Raw genomic sequence first — 16,505 nt, 5'->3', positions numbered from 1 at the left:
TACTGGGGGGTAAGCTTTGTCTCCTGCATAAAACAATCTATTGAACTTTACATGATGAAATATATATTTTCTTATGTATTTTTTTTCGTAGAATCTAGTGGTGTTATTACTTTTTTGACATTTTAAAAATTTTTAGTAAATTATTAACAATTAATAAAAAGTTCATTGTTGCAAAAAAATGTTTTTCAGTTTTTTGCATTTTTTGGCTTATTTTCAAATGGGAAGTATAACCTTTCTTTATTTTATTAAAAAGTAGAAATAAAAACAAAAAAAAATAAGCCCCATATAAACTTCCTAGGACAATTCTCTGAAGGACAAATTTCGTTTAAAAAAAAAGTAATTTTTTTGAAAAACTTGAATTTCTTAAAAAATTGTTATTGTATAGTACTGAAAAAAATAGAGATTATTTAGGATACTAAAGGGTATATTTATACGTATATTTATAAGTTTTATGAAAATTGCATAATTTTTGGATAAATGAAAAATAAAAAACGAAAAAAAAATTTTTTTCGCAATTTTTGCATTTATCTTGAACATTTTGAGGTTATGTTCAAAATTGCCCTCTACAAAAATTATAGATTTTTATATTATCTACAACTTTGCCACTTTTTATTTGAGCGTCAACTTTCGCCGGAAATAGCGATAGAAAAATGCTCCAGCTGTTTTTTTTTCAGTTTTCACCCCCGCAAAACCACCCCGCAACTACCCCAGGTATGAATTTATTTTTTTTAAGTTTCTTATGAACCCCTTTACCACATCCAGTCGTTCGTTTGCGGGTTGCAATTTTTTTGTTAAAAAGTACAGATTCCCCGGACTAGGACTCTCAAGAAACGTTTAAAACAAAAATCACACCGATATGAGCACTAAAAGTGGAGTTACGACTCAAGTTATCTAAAACTGTCTTTCCTCTCAGTCACGATTTTCAAAAACTTGAATAAAAGGATTTTTGATTCGTAGATTTTCGTGATTTTTTTAATGAAAGCTACAGAACATTCCAAAGAAACTTTTAAAATAAAAATTAAATCGCTCTGAATACTATAAAAGGAGTTATGACGCAAGTTACCTGAGAGTACCTTTCCCCTTGGACATGATTTTAAATAAAAAAGCTTCGGATACATAAATTTCTGTGGTTCTTTCAATGAAAGCGGCAGAATATTTCAAAGAAACTTTTAAAGTACAAATCAAGTCAATCTTAACACTAAAACTGTTGTTCCTCTTGAAATAAATTTCAAACAATTAAAAAAAAAAAATTTGGTGTATAGATTTTCGTGATTCTTTCAGATCAATCCAAAGAAATTTATAAAACAAAAATTACGTCGATCTGAGCACTAGAAGTCGAGTTATAACGCAAGTAACCTAAAACGGTCTTTTCTCTTAGACTTGTTTTTGAAAAACATAAATAGAAGAATATCTGAAACGTGGATTTTCGTAATTTTTTCAATGAAAGTTCCAGAACTTTCCAAAGAAACTTTTAAAGTAAAAACCAGGTCGAAAGCCTGAGTGATGACGCAACTTACCGAAAACTGTATTTTCCCTTGCACACAGTTTTTAAAAATTTAAATAAAAACTCTTCTGATGCATGGATTTTAAGTTCTTCAACTGAAGTTGCAGAACTCTCCAAAAAAAATTTTAAATAAAGTAAAAATTACGTCGATCTGAACACTAGAAGTGGAGTTATGTTTAAAGTTATGAAGAGTAATAAACCTCTTTTTTGCATTTTTTTCCAGAGGCACAGTGAATGTTTACCTATGCAACAATTACAAAACTGTACGGAATTTCCCTTTTAGTTATCCTATACAGTTCTAGAACACACTATAACTTAAAAAAATAATTATTAACAAACCTCATCATTGCCATGAATACTCGGAAAAAGACTGTTAATCATATTATGATACAGATTCTTGTCGTGGGACATTTCGTACATGTGCCTCCACTCGCCCTCGGTCATCTGTTGTCGCATTATTTCCGGCGTGATGTCCCCCAAAGGCATCTCGATCCCGCCAAATTTTGGATTCGTCGGTTGGACGCTGCACGCCAAAAACGCCATTCGATAATGTAAATCTCGCACCCCCAGCGCCTTTAGACCCCTCACTCCTTCCGCTTCTTCGGAATGTCGATGTTTGGACGCTATTTGGGTTTTTGCTCCCGGAAGGGACATCGCCCCCACGTCTGGGACGACTATCAGGGTGCCAGTGAAGTCGTAACGGTCGCCAGCCTATAATTTATTAAAAAAATCAATTGTTGCCTAATAAACATATAAATGTCTTTAATGAAATAAAATGGAGACTGACTGGCTTGCAGGGCGAGCATAAAACATTCATTACCTACATAAAGTATACAAATCTAGAAAACAGTAACACTACATTTTTAGTAATTTATTTATTTATGACACATTGTCTAACAGGAGATTCCTAATAAGACAACCTATACTTAACAGATGAAAAATAATAAAATTATACAAAACCCATAAACTGAAAGAACTAAACACTTTAGGTACCTTAGGTAAACAGCATATACAGTGCTTTTCTTTGAAGTCCCCCCCCCCCATTTATTTTTTGAACGGGTCAAAAAAAATTTTTGAAACTTGGCATAAGTAAATTGGTCTATAGATACTATTTTTCACTGTAAACTAGGTAGTTGTAAATTCCAAGATGGCGGCTGGGCGACATCTTGAGAAAAAATTTTAAATAGAAAGGGGGGTCGTGTGGTACCTCATTTTAAAGGTCTCAATGAGTACTTTATAACCCTGAAATATTAGACCCATATCTTAACTCGTTTCAAAATGGCGGCCTAATAAAAAAGTATTTTTTTTTATTTTAACGGTTTACATTTTTATGATTTTTGAATAGGTAAAAATCAGTGTACGAAAATAAATGCGTCACTATTTTATTTTGACATAAAAACGACAGTTCTAAATGTCAAAATAACACATAAGCGCCATCTTGAATAAATGCATTAAATAGAAATCTTGTGTTACCTCATTTAAAAGGTTTTATTGAGTACTTTTAATATTTATTACAGAGTGAAATGTGACATACGAGGGCGGTTCAGTAAGTCTTTAGAAACCAAAAAGTTAATCTTTAAATCCAAAATTCAAAAATTATAAATTATTTGTATATTATTATTAAAAACGTTAATAAAATGGCAACAGTGTATTTTTTTGGCTGTTACTTTTAGACAGGTCAAAACGGAGTCCATGTAATAAATATTAAAAGTACTCAATAAAACCTTTTAAATGAGGTAACACAAGATTTCTATTTAATGCATTTATTCAAGATGGCGCTTATGTGTTATTTTGACATTTAGAACTGTCGTTTTTATGTCAAAATAAAATAGTGACGCATTTATTTTCGTACACTGATTTTTACCTATTCAAAAATCATAAAAATGTAAACCGTTAAAATAAAAAAAATACTTTTTTATTAGGCCGCCATTTTGAAACGAGTTAAGATATGGGTCTAATATTTCAGGGTTATAAAGTACTCATTGAGACCTTTAAAATGAGGTACCACACGACCCCCCTTTCTATTTAAATTTTTTTCTCAAGATGTCGCCCAGCCGCCATCTTGGAATTTACAACTACCTAGTTTACAGTGAAAAATAGTATCTATAGACCAATTTACTTATGCCAAGTTTCAAAAATTTTTTTTGACCCGTTCAAAAAATAAATGGGGGGGGGGACTTCAAAGAAAAGCACTGTATAACAGTCTTAAAAATTGATTTTACTCAAAAACAGCCGAAATTTTAAGCTCACAACTTCAGAGTATACTTACAGGCAAGAGAAAATTAAATGGAGAGTTTATATATATAGAAATATTTAATGGTTATAAGGACATAATTATTGCATCAATTTTGTGTTTAAATGTAGTGTCATTAAACAGGTTAATATCATTATTGCTGTATAAAATATTAAACCATGAGCACCAACTCTATATTTATTTATTTATTTATGATTCTCTTTACAAACACTGAGCAGACAGTAATTACATGTAAGGGCAGCAACAAAAATTAAATTAAAACCTTAAAATACTACAAAATCAAAACAAAACAAAAAAATATATAGGATACCACTGTATCTATAAATCTATATTATGCCTATATCTATTTTTAACGGTCAGCCTTAGATCTGCAGAGGACATATTAAATAAATCCACATAAACTTGATTAAGGAACTGGTTCGTAATTGCCGACACATTATTGGAGACACACTCTTAGAAATAACACAAAATAAATTGTGTGGATTCCAGATCCTTAAATTGACTTTTGGTACATTTATTTTGATAAAGTTTATAAGATGACAGTTGCAATATTTAATGTTATTTATAATAAAGAATAAATATATCACTGCTTGTTGTTTTCTCCTATCCAAAAGAGATTTTAAGACGGGTAAAAATCTTAGGTTTGACTAGCAATATTTTTTGGTAGAACATGTATTTTAGGTTAGTTTGGGATACAGTGGCCAGGTTGAAAATGGGGCACAGTGGTCACTACTAATTTATGATAATTCGAGTGACCACTGTACCCCAGTTAATATTTTAATTTTTGTAGAATTCTCAGACATCCTAATATCAATAATAAAGTAATTTATTATCAATATAATTAAGCAAACAATATTCCATTTGCATTTGCTGTATTTTGCTTTCTTTCTAGCTAATATGGTATTAACACTTCACACGGTATTATTATACACACACAACACTTCTCTTTCAACAATCTCTATTTACTCTAATTTATTATATTAGTGGTTTTTTGGAAAACAAGCTAAGAAATAAATAATATATGTTGTACCTAATTGTTTCAGATTACAAAACCCATATAAAATGTTACGTAATTGAAAACGTAAGACAAATATTGGCTTAGTTGACGAAAATGATATGAAAGCAGCTGTTACTGCAGAGGTCTATCTACAAAAGCGGCTTCACTGCGATTTGCCATACCTCGTACCACGTTGCGACGATATATTTTAAAATGCCGTGACCAAAATATTAACTGGAAAGAGCCGATATTTCCAAAAATGCGCCCTAATTACGAATGCCGAAAAATTTTTACACATGAAGAAGAGGCAGTTTTATGCCAATATTTAATTCAGTGCAGAAAACTTCAACATGGCTTACAACCAAAAACCGCTAGAAAGCTAGCTTATGATCTTGCAGTTGCAAATAATAAACAAATTCCGCAAAGTTAGCATACAAATGAATCTGCCGGCCCAGACTGGTTTAGTGCTTTTATGAAACGGAATCCGATTATTTCATTACGAACCCCTGAAGCGACATCTATGTGAAGATCTATAGCATTCAATAAAGTCGTAGTTCATAAATGATACGATACTTTGTTAAAACTGTATGAAAAGTATCCTACTTTAGATGCCAGTAAAATTTATAATGTCGACAAAACTGCATTGACGACTGTGCAAGGATCAACTAAAGTTATTGCAGAGAAGGGTCAGAGACAAGTTGGGCAAGTGACTTCTGCGGAACGGGGCATTCTAGTTACTATGTGTGGAGCAATTAATGCTATTGGAAATTGTGTTCCACCACTATTAGTGTTTCCAAGAGTACATTTTCGAGATAATATGATCAAGAATGCTCCAATAGGAACAGTGGGAGCAGCCTCGCCCAATGGATGGATGACTTCGAAAATATTTGAATCTTGGTTACAGCATTTTATTAAACATGTCAAGCCCGCGAAAGAAGATCCGATATTACTAATCATGGATAACCATGAAACACACTTATCCTATAAAGTGATCTCCTTAGCTAAAAAATCAGGAATAATTCTGTTCACGCTGCCACCGCACACAAGCCATAAATTGTAGCCTCTGGATAAATGTGTGTATGGACCACTAAAGACATATTATAATAATGCTTGTAAATCTTGGCTGGCTAATAATCCCGGAAAGCGTATCACTATATACGAAAAAGCCGAACTTTTAGGCGTTGCTTATCCTCTCGCCTTTTCACACAAAAATTGCATATCTGGTTTTGCTAGTACAGGAATATTTCCCCTTAACAAGTTTGTAAATGGAGATGCTGAGTATGTAGCAGCAGAAGTCGCAGATAAGCCAGAAAAACCAAACTGACCAAAACAAAGAAATGACCAAACTTCACATATAGAACCTGAGAAGACAGTGAGACCAAACACCCCGTTAAAACAGGTGATCCCGACCACCAGCTCTTGTAATTCAATTCCTTTGAAAACTGATACATTAGTGAATCAAAATGAGCCTAGATTACCTTTAATATCTCCTGAAAATTTACGACCATATCCAAAAGTTAATGACATTGAAGAACGAAAAACCGGATGAAAAAAAAAAGAAGCAGAGATATTGACAAGCACACTTGTAATGAACAGAATAGAACAGGAATATATGGAAAAATGTCCAAAGGAGAGTTTGAAACAAAAACAGAATAAGCAAGATAACACTGTAAAAGGTAAGAAAAATATAATGAAACTAATGCCATCCAGCAGCGAAAGTGAGGGTGAAATATCAGACTTAGCAGAGAGCCATACTTCTGACGAAGAGATTTTTAAATCAGATGAAGACATTGTTGAACTGGATGAAATGATTTGGACAATATCTGTGTTAAGTGCTATGTGTTGGTTCGGTTTGCAACTAAAAAGACAATAAGGTTCTATGTGGGTCAAGTCGAAGGTATTGAACGCGACGAATATAAAGTTAATTTCTTAAGGAAGAAAGGCAATAAGTTTGTTTTTCCTCAAGTGAAAGTTCGGTGTTGACTTTAGTGGATACAATATAATGTAATCTTTCCTAAATATAAGTTTAAACCTGTATTTCTTTGTTAGTGACTAGTGTGCCCCAATGTCATGGCCACTCTACCCCTGGTGCGGGGTACAGTGGCCAAAAATCAAGGCAGATTAAAATGTTTATTTTTTTAAGATTAAGTGTTTTTTTTTTAATATATTTTGCGTTATTAGTATAGACTAGGTTCTTTATTTTCCTAAAGAAAAAATCAAATACCTTAAATGGGTTGAAAAATACGCCAACAATAAGTAAAAGATGGCCACTGTGACCCGGTCTCCCCTATGTGTTGTCATAGGCATCCAGATATGTGACGCATATTCCAGGTGCGGTCCCACTAAAGCATTATATAATTATTATAATACTTATTATAAACTTATTATAGTTGGTATTTCAAAATTCTTGCTGTTTCTAATTATAAAACCCAAAGATTTAAGAGAGCCTTTTGTATAATGTACATGAAATGATTATTAAACTTGAAATTCGATTTAAAAACAACACCCAAGTCTCTGGTTTCAATGGAATGTTTAATTTAATGCCGCTAATATGATAGTTATACTCTACTGGATTGATTTTTCTTGTATATGATGCTACAGAACATTTATTAACATTCAATGACATTCCATAGGTTTTCAACCAGTTACTAATACTCTCAATATCCAACTGGAGGCTGTCGCAGTCTTCATGTGATGTAACAGTCTTAAAGAATTTGAAATCATCCACGAAGCCAGCCGAGCAGGAGAGGCAGTTGGGTAATGAGTTATTAAAGCTTATAAAAAATAAAGGCCCTAGATTGCTACCCTGAGGCACTCCCGAGGTGTGGACAAAGCTCTCAGACACACACCCTCCCACTCTCACTAGCTGTACCCTGTCCGACATATATGATTGCAAAAAACAATAGGCATCCTCAGATATGCCTAATTTAACCAATTCATTCAGCAGCAGACCTTGTTTAACCTTATCGAATGCCTTCTCACAGTCTGTATAAATAACATCCAACTGGTTCCTATTCAATATGGCTTCAGCTATATGTTCTGAAAGTACTGTAAGATTTGTTACTGTGGACTTATCTATTATAAAACCATGTTGAAATTTAGGTTTTAGAAATTCAGACATTTGATTGAACAATATTATCTCAAAGACTTTTGCAATGACATTAATGAAGCTAATAGGCCAATAGTTCCTGATATCTCGTCTGTCACCACTATAGTATATAGGGGTTATTACAGAATACTTCAAAGTATTAGAAAACTCTCTGGTTTTTATAGATATATTAAAAATATATGCCAGAGGTTTTACCAGGAACTCCGCCAACCCCTTTATAAATATATGCGGGGATATTATCAACTTGGCTTTAGTTTTTTAATACTATCTATTTTCTAAATAAAATGTGTTTTCTAGTGTGTATGACTGGTTGGTATATCGAGTGAATTATTGTGATGTGTCTGGCAGTTATGAGTACTGGAGTGAAATGTCAGCTTTTCATATAAGTACTTGAGCTTCCTTGTCTCAAAAAACTTATGCAAAAAACTTGCCAAATGAAGCTTAAGCGTTCAACTTGTGACTTACATGGTCTCTATTTGCAAAGGAAAATATGAAATGAATACAAGAATGTTGTATTCTTTGTAGCCTAGCTTCAGACTGGACATCAAAGCAGGGACCATACACAATATTTGCATACAAACAGTGGGAAAGAACCAATGACCCAGAAAGTTGTTAACATGCCTTTATTTTTATACAGGTTTTTGAGTAAATAAACATCACAACTGATTTGGATGATGTTGATTTGAGACATATTAGTCTCTTTACATATATTCCACAGCTTTGTAGGCTTTTTGTAGAAAACAAGTGATATTTGTTACAGTTGGCCTTCTACTGAAGAAACCATGTTGTTTTAAAGAAATATAATTTTTTTAAATTGATGTAACAGGCGGTCACAAATAAGCTGTCTTCATATTGTCTGTTGACATTATGGAGACAGATCTATAATTCTCAATATTGTTTGTTGCACCACTTTCATGTATTGGCATAATTTTAGAAATCTTTCACAGATCTGGAAAAGTGAAAGTTCTTATAGCAAGATTGAATGTGAGGAGCAGAGGGGCTGTGAAACATTATGCACAATCTTAAAAATAAAGGAAGGAATCATATCATGACCCGCTGTGTGTTGGTTTTTAATTTTTTGCAGTGTTTTCTTGACTTCACCTATCTAGATATTTACAGAATTTGTGAGGAAGTTTGTAAATTTTAAAATAAAATTGAGAGGCAACATCACAAACACAGCCAAAATGCACCAACTTCAAGAGTTCTACATCTTTTACATATTTACAGTAAAACAAGATTGTTACACCCCCATATACAGTTCACAAACGTTTTAACAAAAACCTTCAATAACTATTTCCTTGCTTACCTGAACACTTTCAACATTTTCTGCTCTCAAAATCACTTCCACACTCCTAGGTACACACCCTCGTGGCAACTCCGCTTGGGTCTCTTGGATTCTCACTTTTTGGAAATCAACAAACTTAGACTTGTCCACATTCAACATAAACCTCCTCCTGTTATTACATACAGGGTTTCTGCATATGGTTGGATTGGTGTACTAAAAGTTCATAAGTAGCCATGTGAAGAAAGTAAATAATTATATTTTACTAACCTTAAATTGCTGTTCAACATCCTTAACAACAGTTTGACAGTCGAGACAAACAAAAGTTCCTGAAACCAGCTCTGGATGTACTGGGTGTGTCCTGATAACTTGTCCAGAAATCCTTATAAGGGTGCCAATCTTATCGGTTTTCAATTCTCTGACCACATGCCTGGTGGGTACATCCATAAAAGCTATATAACAGTCTTTTTCTTTTTTAAGTTCCGTGCGGTCTTTCACAAAGTTGGATACAGCTTGGCATAGGTATGGGTAAATCCTGTAATACTCCTCAATGATTGTAGTTGCAAGGTTCTGATTGTACTTTTCGACATCTTCAAAGCTGACTTCTATGATGCTACGCTCCTCGTTTTGTAGCTCTTTGGCTGGCTCCAGGTACTTTAGCTCTCCTTCCTCTTTGTATCTGTAAAAATAGTTTAAAAACTGGCTGACGGTGCTCTAGAGGGAGGCTCACTTACTCTTCCAGGAAATCTTGGAAAAGCTTTTGACATCTTATGCCGATTTCGTCCCTGTGTTGGCGCTGACCTACGTTTACATCAGCTACATCCATGTTTGCTTAACAAATATATATAGAATGACTATTAAATGTGTTAAGATAATCCAGATTTATAAAAAAATTAAATGAACCTAAAAGAAAAACAAATAACAGGTAAGCAGGGCAGTTATTTTGGCGCCAAGATATTTTGACATTGACGTTTGCGAATGACTTTGATAAGAATGACAAGGGAGGGTTTCATTTTCTTAAGGGATTTCAATGTGTGTGAAGCTAGCGTCCGATCAATATCCAGCAACCAAAATCGAGAACGCAGCATATGCCGGTTGCCAGCGACCAATTTATAGTCCGCGCTCCCTGTTATTTAATCAATATAATGCCCGTATCTCCAAAAATTCCCAAGGGATTTTAATAATTTTTTGTCCAGATATTAACAATGAATACCTAAATCGACTGACGATGGTCTCAAACCTCTACAAACTAAGGTTTTGTTGTGAAAATTAATTAAAAAGTCAAATGGTAAAAAAATGAAAAAGGCTCTAACTCCCAAAATTCCCAAAGGATTTGGATAAAACTTTTTTTTATAAAAGATAATAAATATCTAAATTGATTTTAGATGGTTGCAAACCTCTACAAATGAAAGTTTTTTGGTAAAAAATTATTGAATTTTTAGATGTACAAAAAAAATTTAAAAGCTATAACTTCCAAAATTCCCAAAGGATTCGAATAAAACTTTTTCATGTAATTACTAATAAATATCTAAACCGATTTCGGATAGTTGCAAATCTCTACAAACGAAAGTTTTTTGGTAAAAAATTATTGAAGTGTTAGATGTAGAAAAATATAAACGGCTATAACTCCCAAAACTCCCAAAGGATTCGAATGAAACTTTTTTATACAACTAATAATAAATATCTAAATCGATTTTACATGGTTGCAAATCTCTACAAACGAAAGTTTTTTGGTAAAAAATTATTGAAATGTTAGATGTAGAAAAATATAAACGACTATAACTTCCAAAACTCCCAAAGGATTTGAATGAAACTTTTTTACGCAATTAGCAATAAATATTTAAATCGATTTTACATGGTTGCAAATCTCTACAAACGAAAGTTTTTTGGTAAAAAATTATTGAAATGTTAGATGTAGAAAAATATAAACGACTATAACTTCTAAAACTCCCAAAGGATTTGAATGAAACTTTTTTACGCAATTAGTAATAAATATTTAAATCGATTTTACATGGTTGCAAATCTCTACAAACGAAAGTTTTTTGGTAAAAAATTATTGAAATGTTAGATGTAGAAAAATATAAACGACTATAACTTCTAAAACTCCCAAAGGATTTGAATGAAACTTTTTTACGCAATTAGTAATAAATATTTAAATCGATTTTACATGGTTGCAAATCTCTACAAACGAAAGTTTTTTGGTAAAAAATTATTGAAATGTTAGATGTAGAAAAATATAAACGGCTATAACTCCCAAAACTACCAAACGATTTGAATGAAACTTTTTTACGCAATTAGTAATAAATATTTAAATCGATTTTATATGGTTGCAAATCTCTACAAACGAAAGTTTTTTGGTAAAAAATTATTGAAATGTTAGATGTAGAAAAATATAAACGGCTATAACTCCCAAAACTCCCAAAGGATTTGAATGAAACTTTTTTACGCAATTAGTAATAAATATTTAAATCGATTTTACATGGTTGCAAATCTCTACAAACGAAAGTTTTTTGGTAAAAAATTATTGAAATGTTAGATGTAGAAAAATATAAACGGCTATAACTCCCAAAACTCCCAAAGGATTTGAATGAAACTTTTTTACGCAATTAGTAATAAATATTTAAATCGATTTTACATGGTTGCAAATCTCTACAAACGAAAGTTTTTTGGTAAAAAATTATTGAAATGTTAGATGTAGAAAAATATAAACGGCTATAACTTCCAAAACTCCCAAAGGATTTGAATGAAACTTTTTTACGCAATTAACAATAAATATTTAAATCGATTTTACATGGTTGCAAATCTCTACAAACGAAAGTTTTTTGGTAAAAAATTATTGAAATGTTAGATGTAGAAAAATATAAACGACTATAACTTCCAAAACTCCCAAAGGATTTGAATGAAACTTTTTTACGCAATTAGCAATAAATATTTAAATCGATTTTACATGGTTGCAAATCTCTACAAACGAAAGTTTTTTGGTAAAAAATTATTGAAATGTTAGATGTAGAAAAATATAAACGACTATAACTTCTAAAACTCCCAAAGGATTTGAATGAAACTTTTTTACGCAATTAGTAACAAATATTTAAATCGATTTTACATGGTTGCAAATCTCTACAAACGAAAGTTTTTTGGTAAAAAATTATTGAAATGTTAGATGTAGAAAAATATAAACGACTATAACTTCTAAAACTCCCAAAGGATTTGAATGAAACTTTTTTACGCAATTAGTAATAAATATTTAAATCGATTTTACATGGTTGCAAATCTCTACAAACGAAAGTTTTTTGGTAAAAAATTATTGAAATGTTAGATGTAGAAAAATATAAACGGCTATAACTCCCAAAACTACCAAACGATTTGAATGAAACTTTTTTACGCAATTAGTAATAAATATTTAAATCGATTTTATATGGTTGCAAATCTCTACAAACGAAAGTTTTTTGGTAAAAAATTATTGAAATGTTAGATGTAGAAAAATATAAACGGCTATAACTCCCAAAACTCCCAAACGATTTGAATGAAACTTTTTTACGCAATTAGTAATAAATATTTAAATCGATTTTATATGGTTGCAAATCTCTACAAACGAAAGTTTTTTGGTAAAAAATTATTGAAATGTTAGATGTAGAAAAATATAAACGGCTATAACTCCCAAAACTACCAAAGGATTTGAATGAAACTTTTTTACGCAATTAGTAATAAATATTTAAATCGATTTTACATGGTTGCAAATCTCTACAAACGAAAGTTTTTTGGTAAAAAATTATTGAAATGTTAGATGTAGAAAAATATAAACGACTATAACTTCCAAAACTCCCAAAGGATTTGAATGAAACTTTTTTACGCAATTAACAATAAATATTTAAATCGATTTTACATGGTTGCAAATCTCTACAAACGAAAGTTTTTTGGCAAAAAGTTATTGAAATGTTAGATGTAAAAAAATATAAACGGCTATAACTCCCAAAACTCCCAAAGGATTTGAATGAAACCTTTTTACGCAATTAGTAATAAATATTTAAATCGAAACTTTTTTAAGCAATTAGCAATAAACATTTAAATCGATTTTACTTGGTTGCAAATCTCTACAAACGAAAGTTTTTTGGTAAAAAATTATTGAAGTGTTAGATGTATTAAAAAAAACTTAAGGCTATAACTTCCAAAACTCTCACAGGATTTGAATAAAACTTTTTTTAATATTAATAATAAACATTTTAAGTGATGAGATTTAAGACATGTTGCAAAACTCTCTATTTAAACTAATTAAATTGAGTTATTTTAACTAATCAAAAGACCATAATAATTTTCCAATTGTTTATTTTATATAACAAATACAAAGATAGTGATTTCTGAGTAGAAATACAAGATCCAAGTCCAGCCAAATAGTAGTATGGAATTAAACCATCGGGGCTAGTAGTTTGGGAGTTTTGGGAGTTATAGCCGTTTATATTTTTTTACATCTAACATTTCAATAATTTTTTACCAACAAACTTTCGTTTGTAGAGATTTGCAACCATGTAAAATCGATTTAAATATTTATTACTAATTGTGTAAAAAAGCTTCATTCAAATCATTTGGGAGTTTTGGGAGTTATAGCCGTTTATATTTTTTCACATCTAACATTTCAATAATTTTTTACCAAAAAACTTTCGTTTGTAGAGATTTGCAACCATGTAAAATCGATTTAGATATTTATTATTAGTTGTATAAAAAAGTTTCATTCGAATCCTTTGGGAGTTTTGGAAGTTATAGTCGTTTATATTTTTCTACATCTAACATTTCAATAATTTTTTACCAAAAAACTTTCGTTTGTAGAGATTTGCAACCATGTAAAATCGATTTAAATATTTATTGCTAATTGCGTAAAAAAGTTTCATTCAAATCCTTTGGGAGTTTTGGAAGTTATAGTCGTTTATATTTTTCTACATCTAACATTTCAATAATTTTTTACCAAAAAACTTTCGTTTGTAGAGATTTGCAACCATGTAAAATCGATTTAAATATTTATTACTAATTGCGTAAAAAAGTTTCATTCAAATCCTTTGGGAGTTTTGGGAGTTATAGCCGTTTATATTTTTCTACATCTAACACTTCAATAATTTTTTACCAAAAAACTTTCGTTTGTAGAGATTTGCAACTATCCGAAATCGGTTTAGATATTTATTAGTAATTACATGAAAAAGTTTTATTCGAATCCTTTGGGAATTTTGGAAGTTATAGCTTTTAAATTTTTTTTGTACATCTAAAAATTCAATAATTTTTTACCAAAAAACTTTCGTTTGTAGAGGTTTGCAACCATCTAAAATCAATTTAGATATTTATTATCTTTTATAAAAAAAAGTTTTATCCAAATCCTTTGGGAATTTTGGGAGTTAGAGCCTTTTTCATTTTTTTACCATTTGACTTTTTAATTAATTTTCACAACAAAACCTTAGTTTGTAGAGGTTTGAGACCATCGTCAGTCGATTTAGGTATTCATTGTTAATATCTGGACAAAAAATTATTAAAATCCCTTGGGAATTTTTGGAGATACGGGCATTATATTGATTAAATAACAGGGAGCGCGGACTATATATATATAAATTGGTCGCTGGCAACCGGCATATGCTGCGTTCTCGATTTTGGTTGCTGGATATCGATCGGACGCTAGCTTCACACACATAGGATTTCAAGCGGTTTATCGGTAATTACCGTTCCTAAATGGTATTAACCAAACACGTCCAAGCGGTTATAGTTATAACCACCGTCTATAGATTATAACAAGTTGTAATCTATAGACGGTGTTAGAACCGTGTTGAGATACGTGACCAATTAGCCCTTTATACGTCATCAATTTGGAACAGTAATTACCCACGTCCGGAGCTGTTTTCTAAACGTCAAAGATATTGAAATAAGTGCGGGAAAAAATTTAAAAAAACATCAAATTATTTCCTTTTTAAAGATGACACCACATTTATTATGGCTAATAAGTTTTATTTTTTGATATTTATGTTTAAGAACTAATTACATATCACATTACTGGCGTCTGGGGTATTATTTACAAACAAACAAAATGATGACAAAGACAGCTGGCAAATTAAGAAGTTACTTCAACCAAACACGTCCAAGCGGACACGATCGGTTATGTTATAAAGGGACTGTTCAAGGTGAACCAACGGCTTAACCGCGGTTAAGACCGATAGATCGCTTGGAATCGGTTTAAAGTGAAAGTTAAAAGATGTAAATGGTTAGATGTCATACAAGGATTTGAATGAAACTTTTATCTCAGTAACGAACGTCTGGATCGTTTGAAGGTTTTGAGTTCGAAGTGAAAGTCGATTTGGTAAAAATAACTGGTAACATAACCTCAATACAATCTGCCCTAGTGAACTGTCAAATCCGAGCAGACATAACCTATGAACGTCAAATACCAAGTTTATACGAGCACCTTGAACTGGTTTAGGTTGAGAAGGAGATTCCACCTTAAGATTAACCAGCTATTTACCATTGCCAACCTAGGAATAAAAAAAAATTAATTGGTTGAGCTGACTAGTTAGTTTATTACTTGAAAAGTTGACTAGTTTAACATACTGATAACAAAATGATTTGGCAAAAAATTAACTCCAAAAGCATTTGCAGATTTGTGTTGGTAGCACTGACAGTTCAATTGGTTGAGGCGTGACAGGTGTTTATATGGTAGTTTAAAACCGGATAATCCACTTATTTAAATTGAGGCTATGAGTGCAAAAACGGACTAACCCCAATATTATTAAGTGCTAAAAAATAGGTTTAAAAAAAACGAAAATGTAAGTGCGCAAAACCCTTTTAAAAGGACATTTCTGTAGTTCGAATTAATTGAATATTCTTGAGTGTTACTTAAATTTGCAGAATTTATTTTAAATTTTTGGATATGGCTGATATTCGATTTTTCTATGTGGGTTAGTCCACTCTGCATTTAAAATAGATTGGGATTTTTAATGGGTTACTCTAACTTAAGCTATTATAAGTATTACGTCAAAAACTGTATTACTCCTATTGTCACGAGAATAAATAAAAAAAATTAAAACTTTTTTTTTATTAAATAGGTAGTTATTAAATACGTAAAGTTTCTTCTTCCTCTATTGGGCCAACTACTTCACCTCCACTTGCTTGAGCAAATGACCTCAGATTTTTATAAAAATCTTGGTATATAGGAAAGAGATCTTTATTTTAGCTTCATTAATGGCATTACCATTTGGGTATAAAAGGGGCAGATCCTTAATTTCCTTGGAAACAGATTTCCTTTTACTAAAATCTACTGTGTTAAAATAAACCTCTTCATTATTCGACTACTTATACTAAATAGTATTGGGAAAAACTAAAATAGTATTGAGA

At 31.4% G+C, this 16,505-nt stretch overlaps 1 protein-coding gene across 1 annotated transcript in view; it reads right to left on the bottom strand.

Moving 5' to 3' along the window:
• The window catches only part of LOC126750532 (DNA replication licensing factor Mcm6-like), a 49,867-nt gene extending 39,782 nt beyond the window's left edge, over positions 1–10,085 (bottom strand). The window contains exons 1-4 of the mRNA XM_050460172.1: positions 9,881–10,085; positions 9,417–9,825; positions 9,171–9,362; positions 1,844–2,215 (exon numbers count right to left, since the gene is read on the bottom strand). Coding sequence (XP_050316129.1) covers positions 1,844–2,215; positions 9,171–9,362; positions 9,417–9,825; positions 9,881–9,972 — 1,065 coding nt within the window. The 5' untranslated portion in view covers positions 9,973–10,085. The remainder of the gene's footprint in view (positions 1–1,843; positions 2,216–9,170; positions 9,363–9,416; positions 9,826–9,880) is intronic.
• Positions 10,086–16,505: the final 6,420 nt, after the last annotated feature.

This window comes from Anthonomus grandis, chromosome 2 (genome assembly GCF_022605725.1).
Source record: "Anthonomus grandis grandis chromosome 2, icAntGran1.3, whole genome shotgun sequence".
Lineage (NCBI taxonomy): Eukaryota > Metazoa > Arthropoda > Insecta > Coleoptera > Curculionidae > Anthonomus > Anthonomus grandis.
This window is presented reverse-complemented; position numbering and strand designations above follow the sequence as displayed.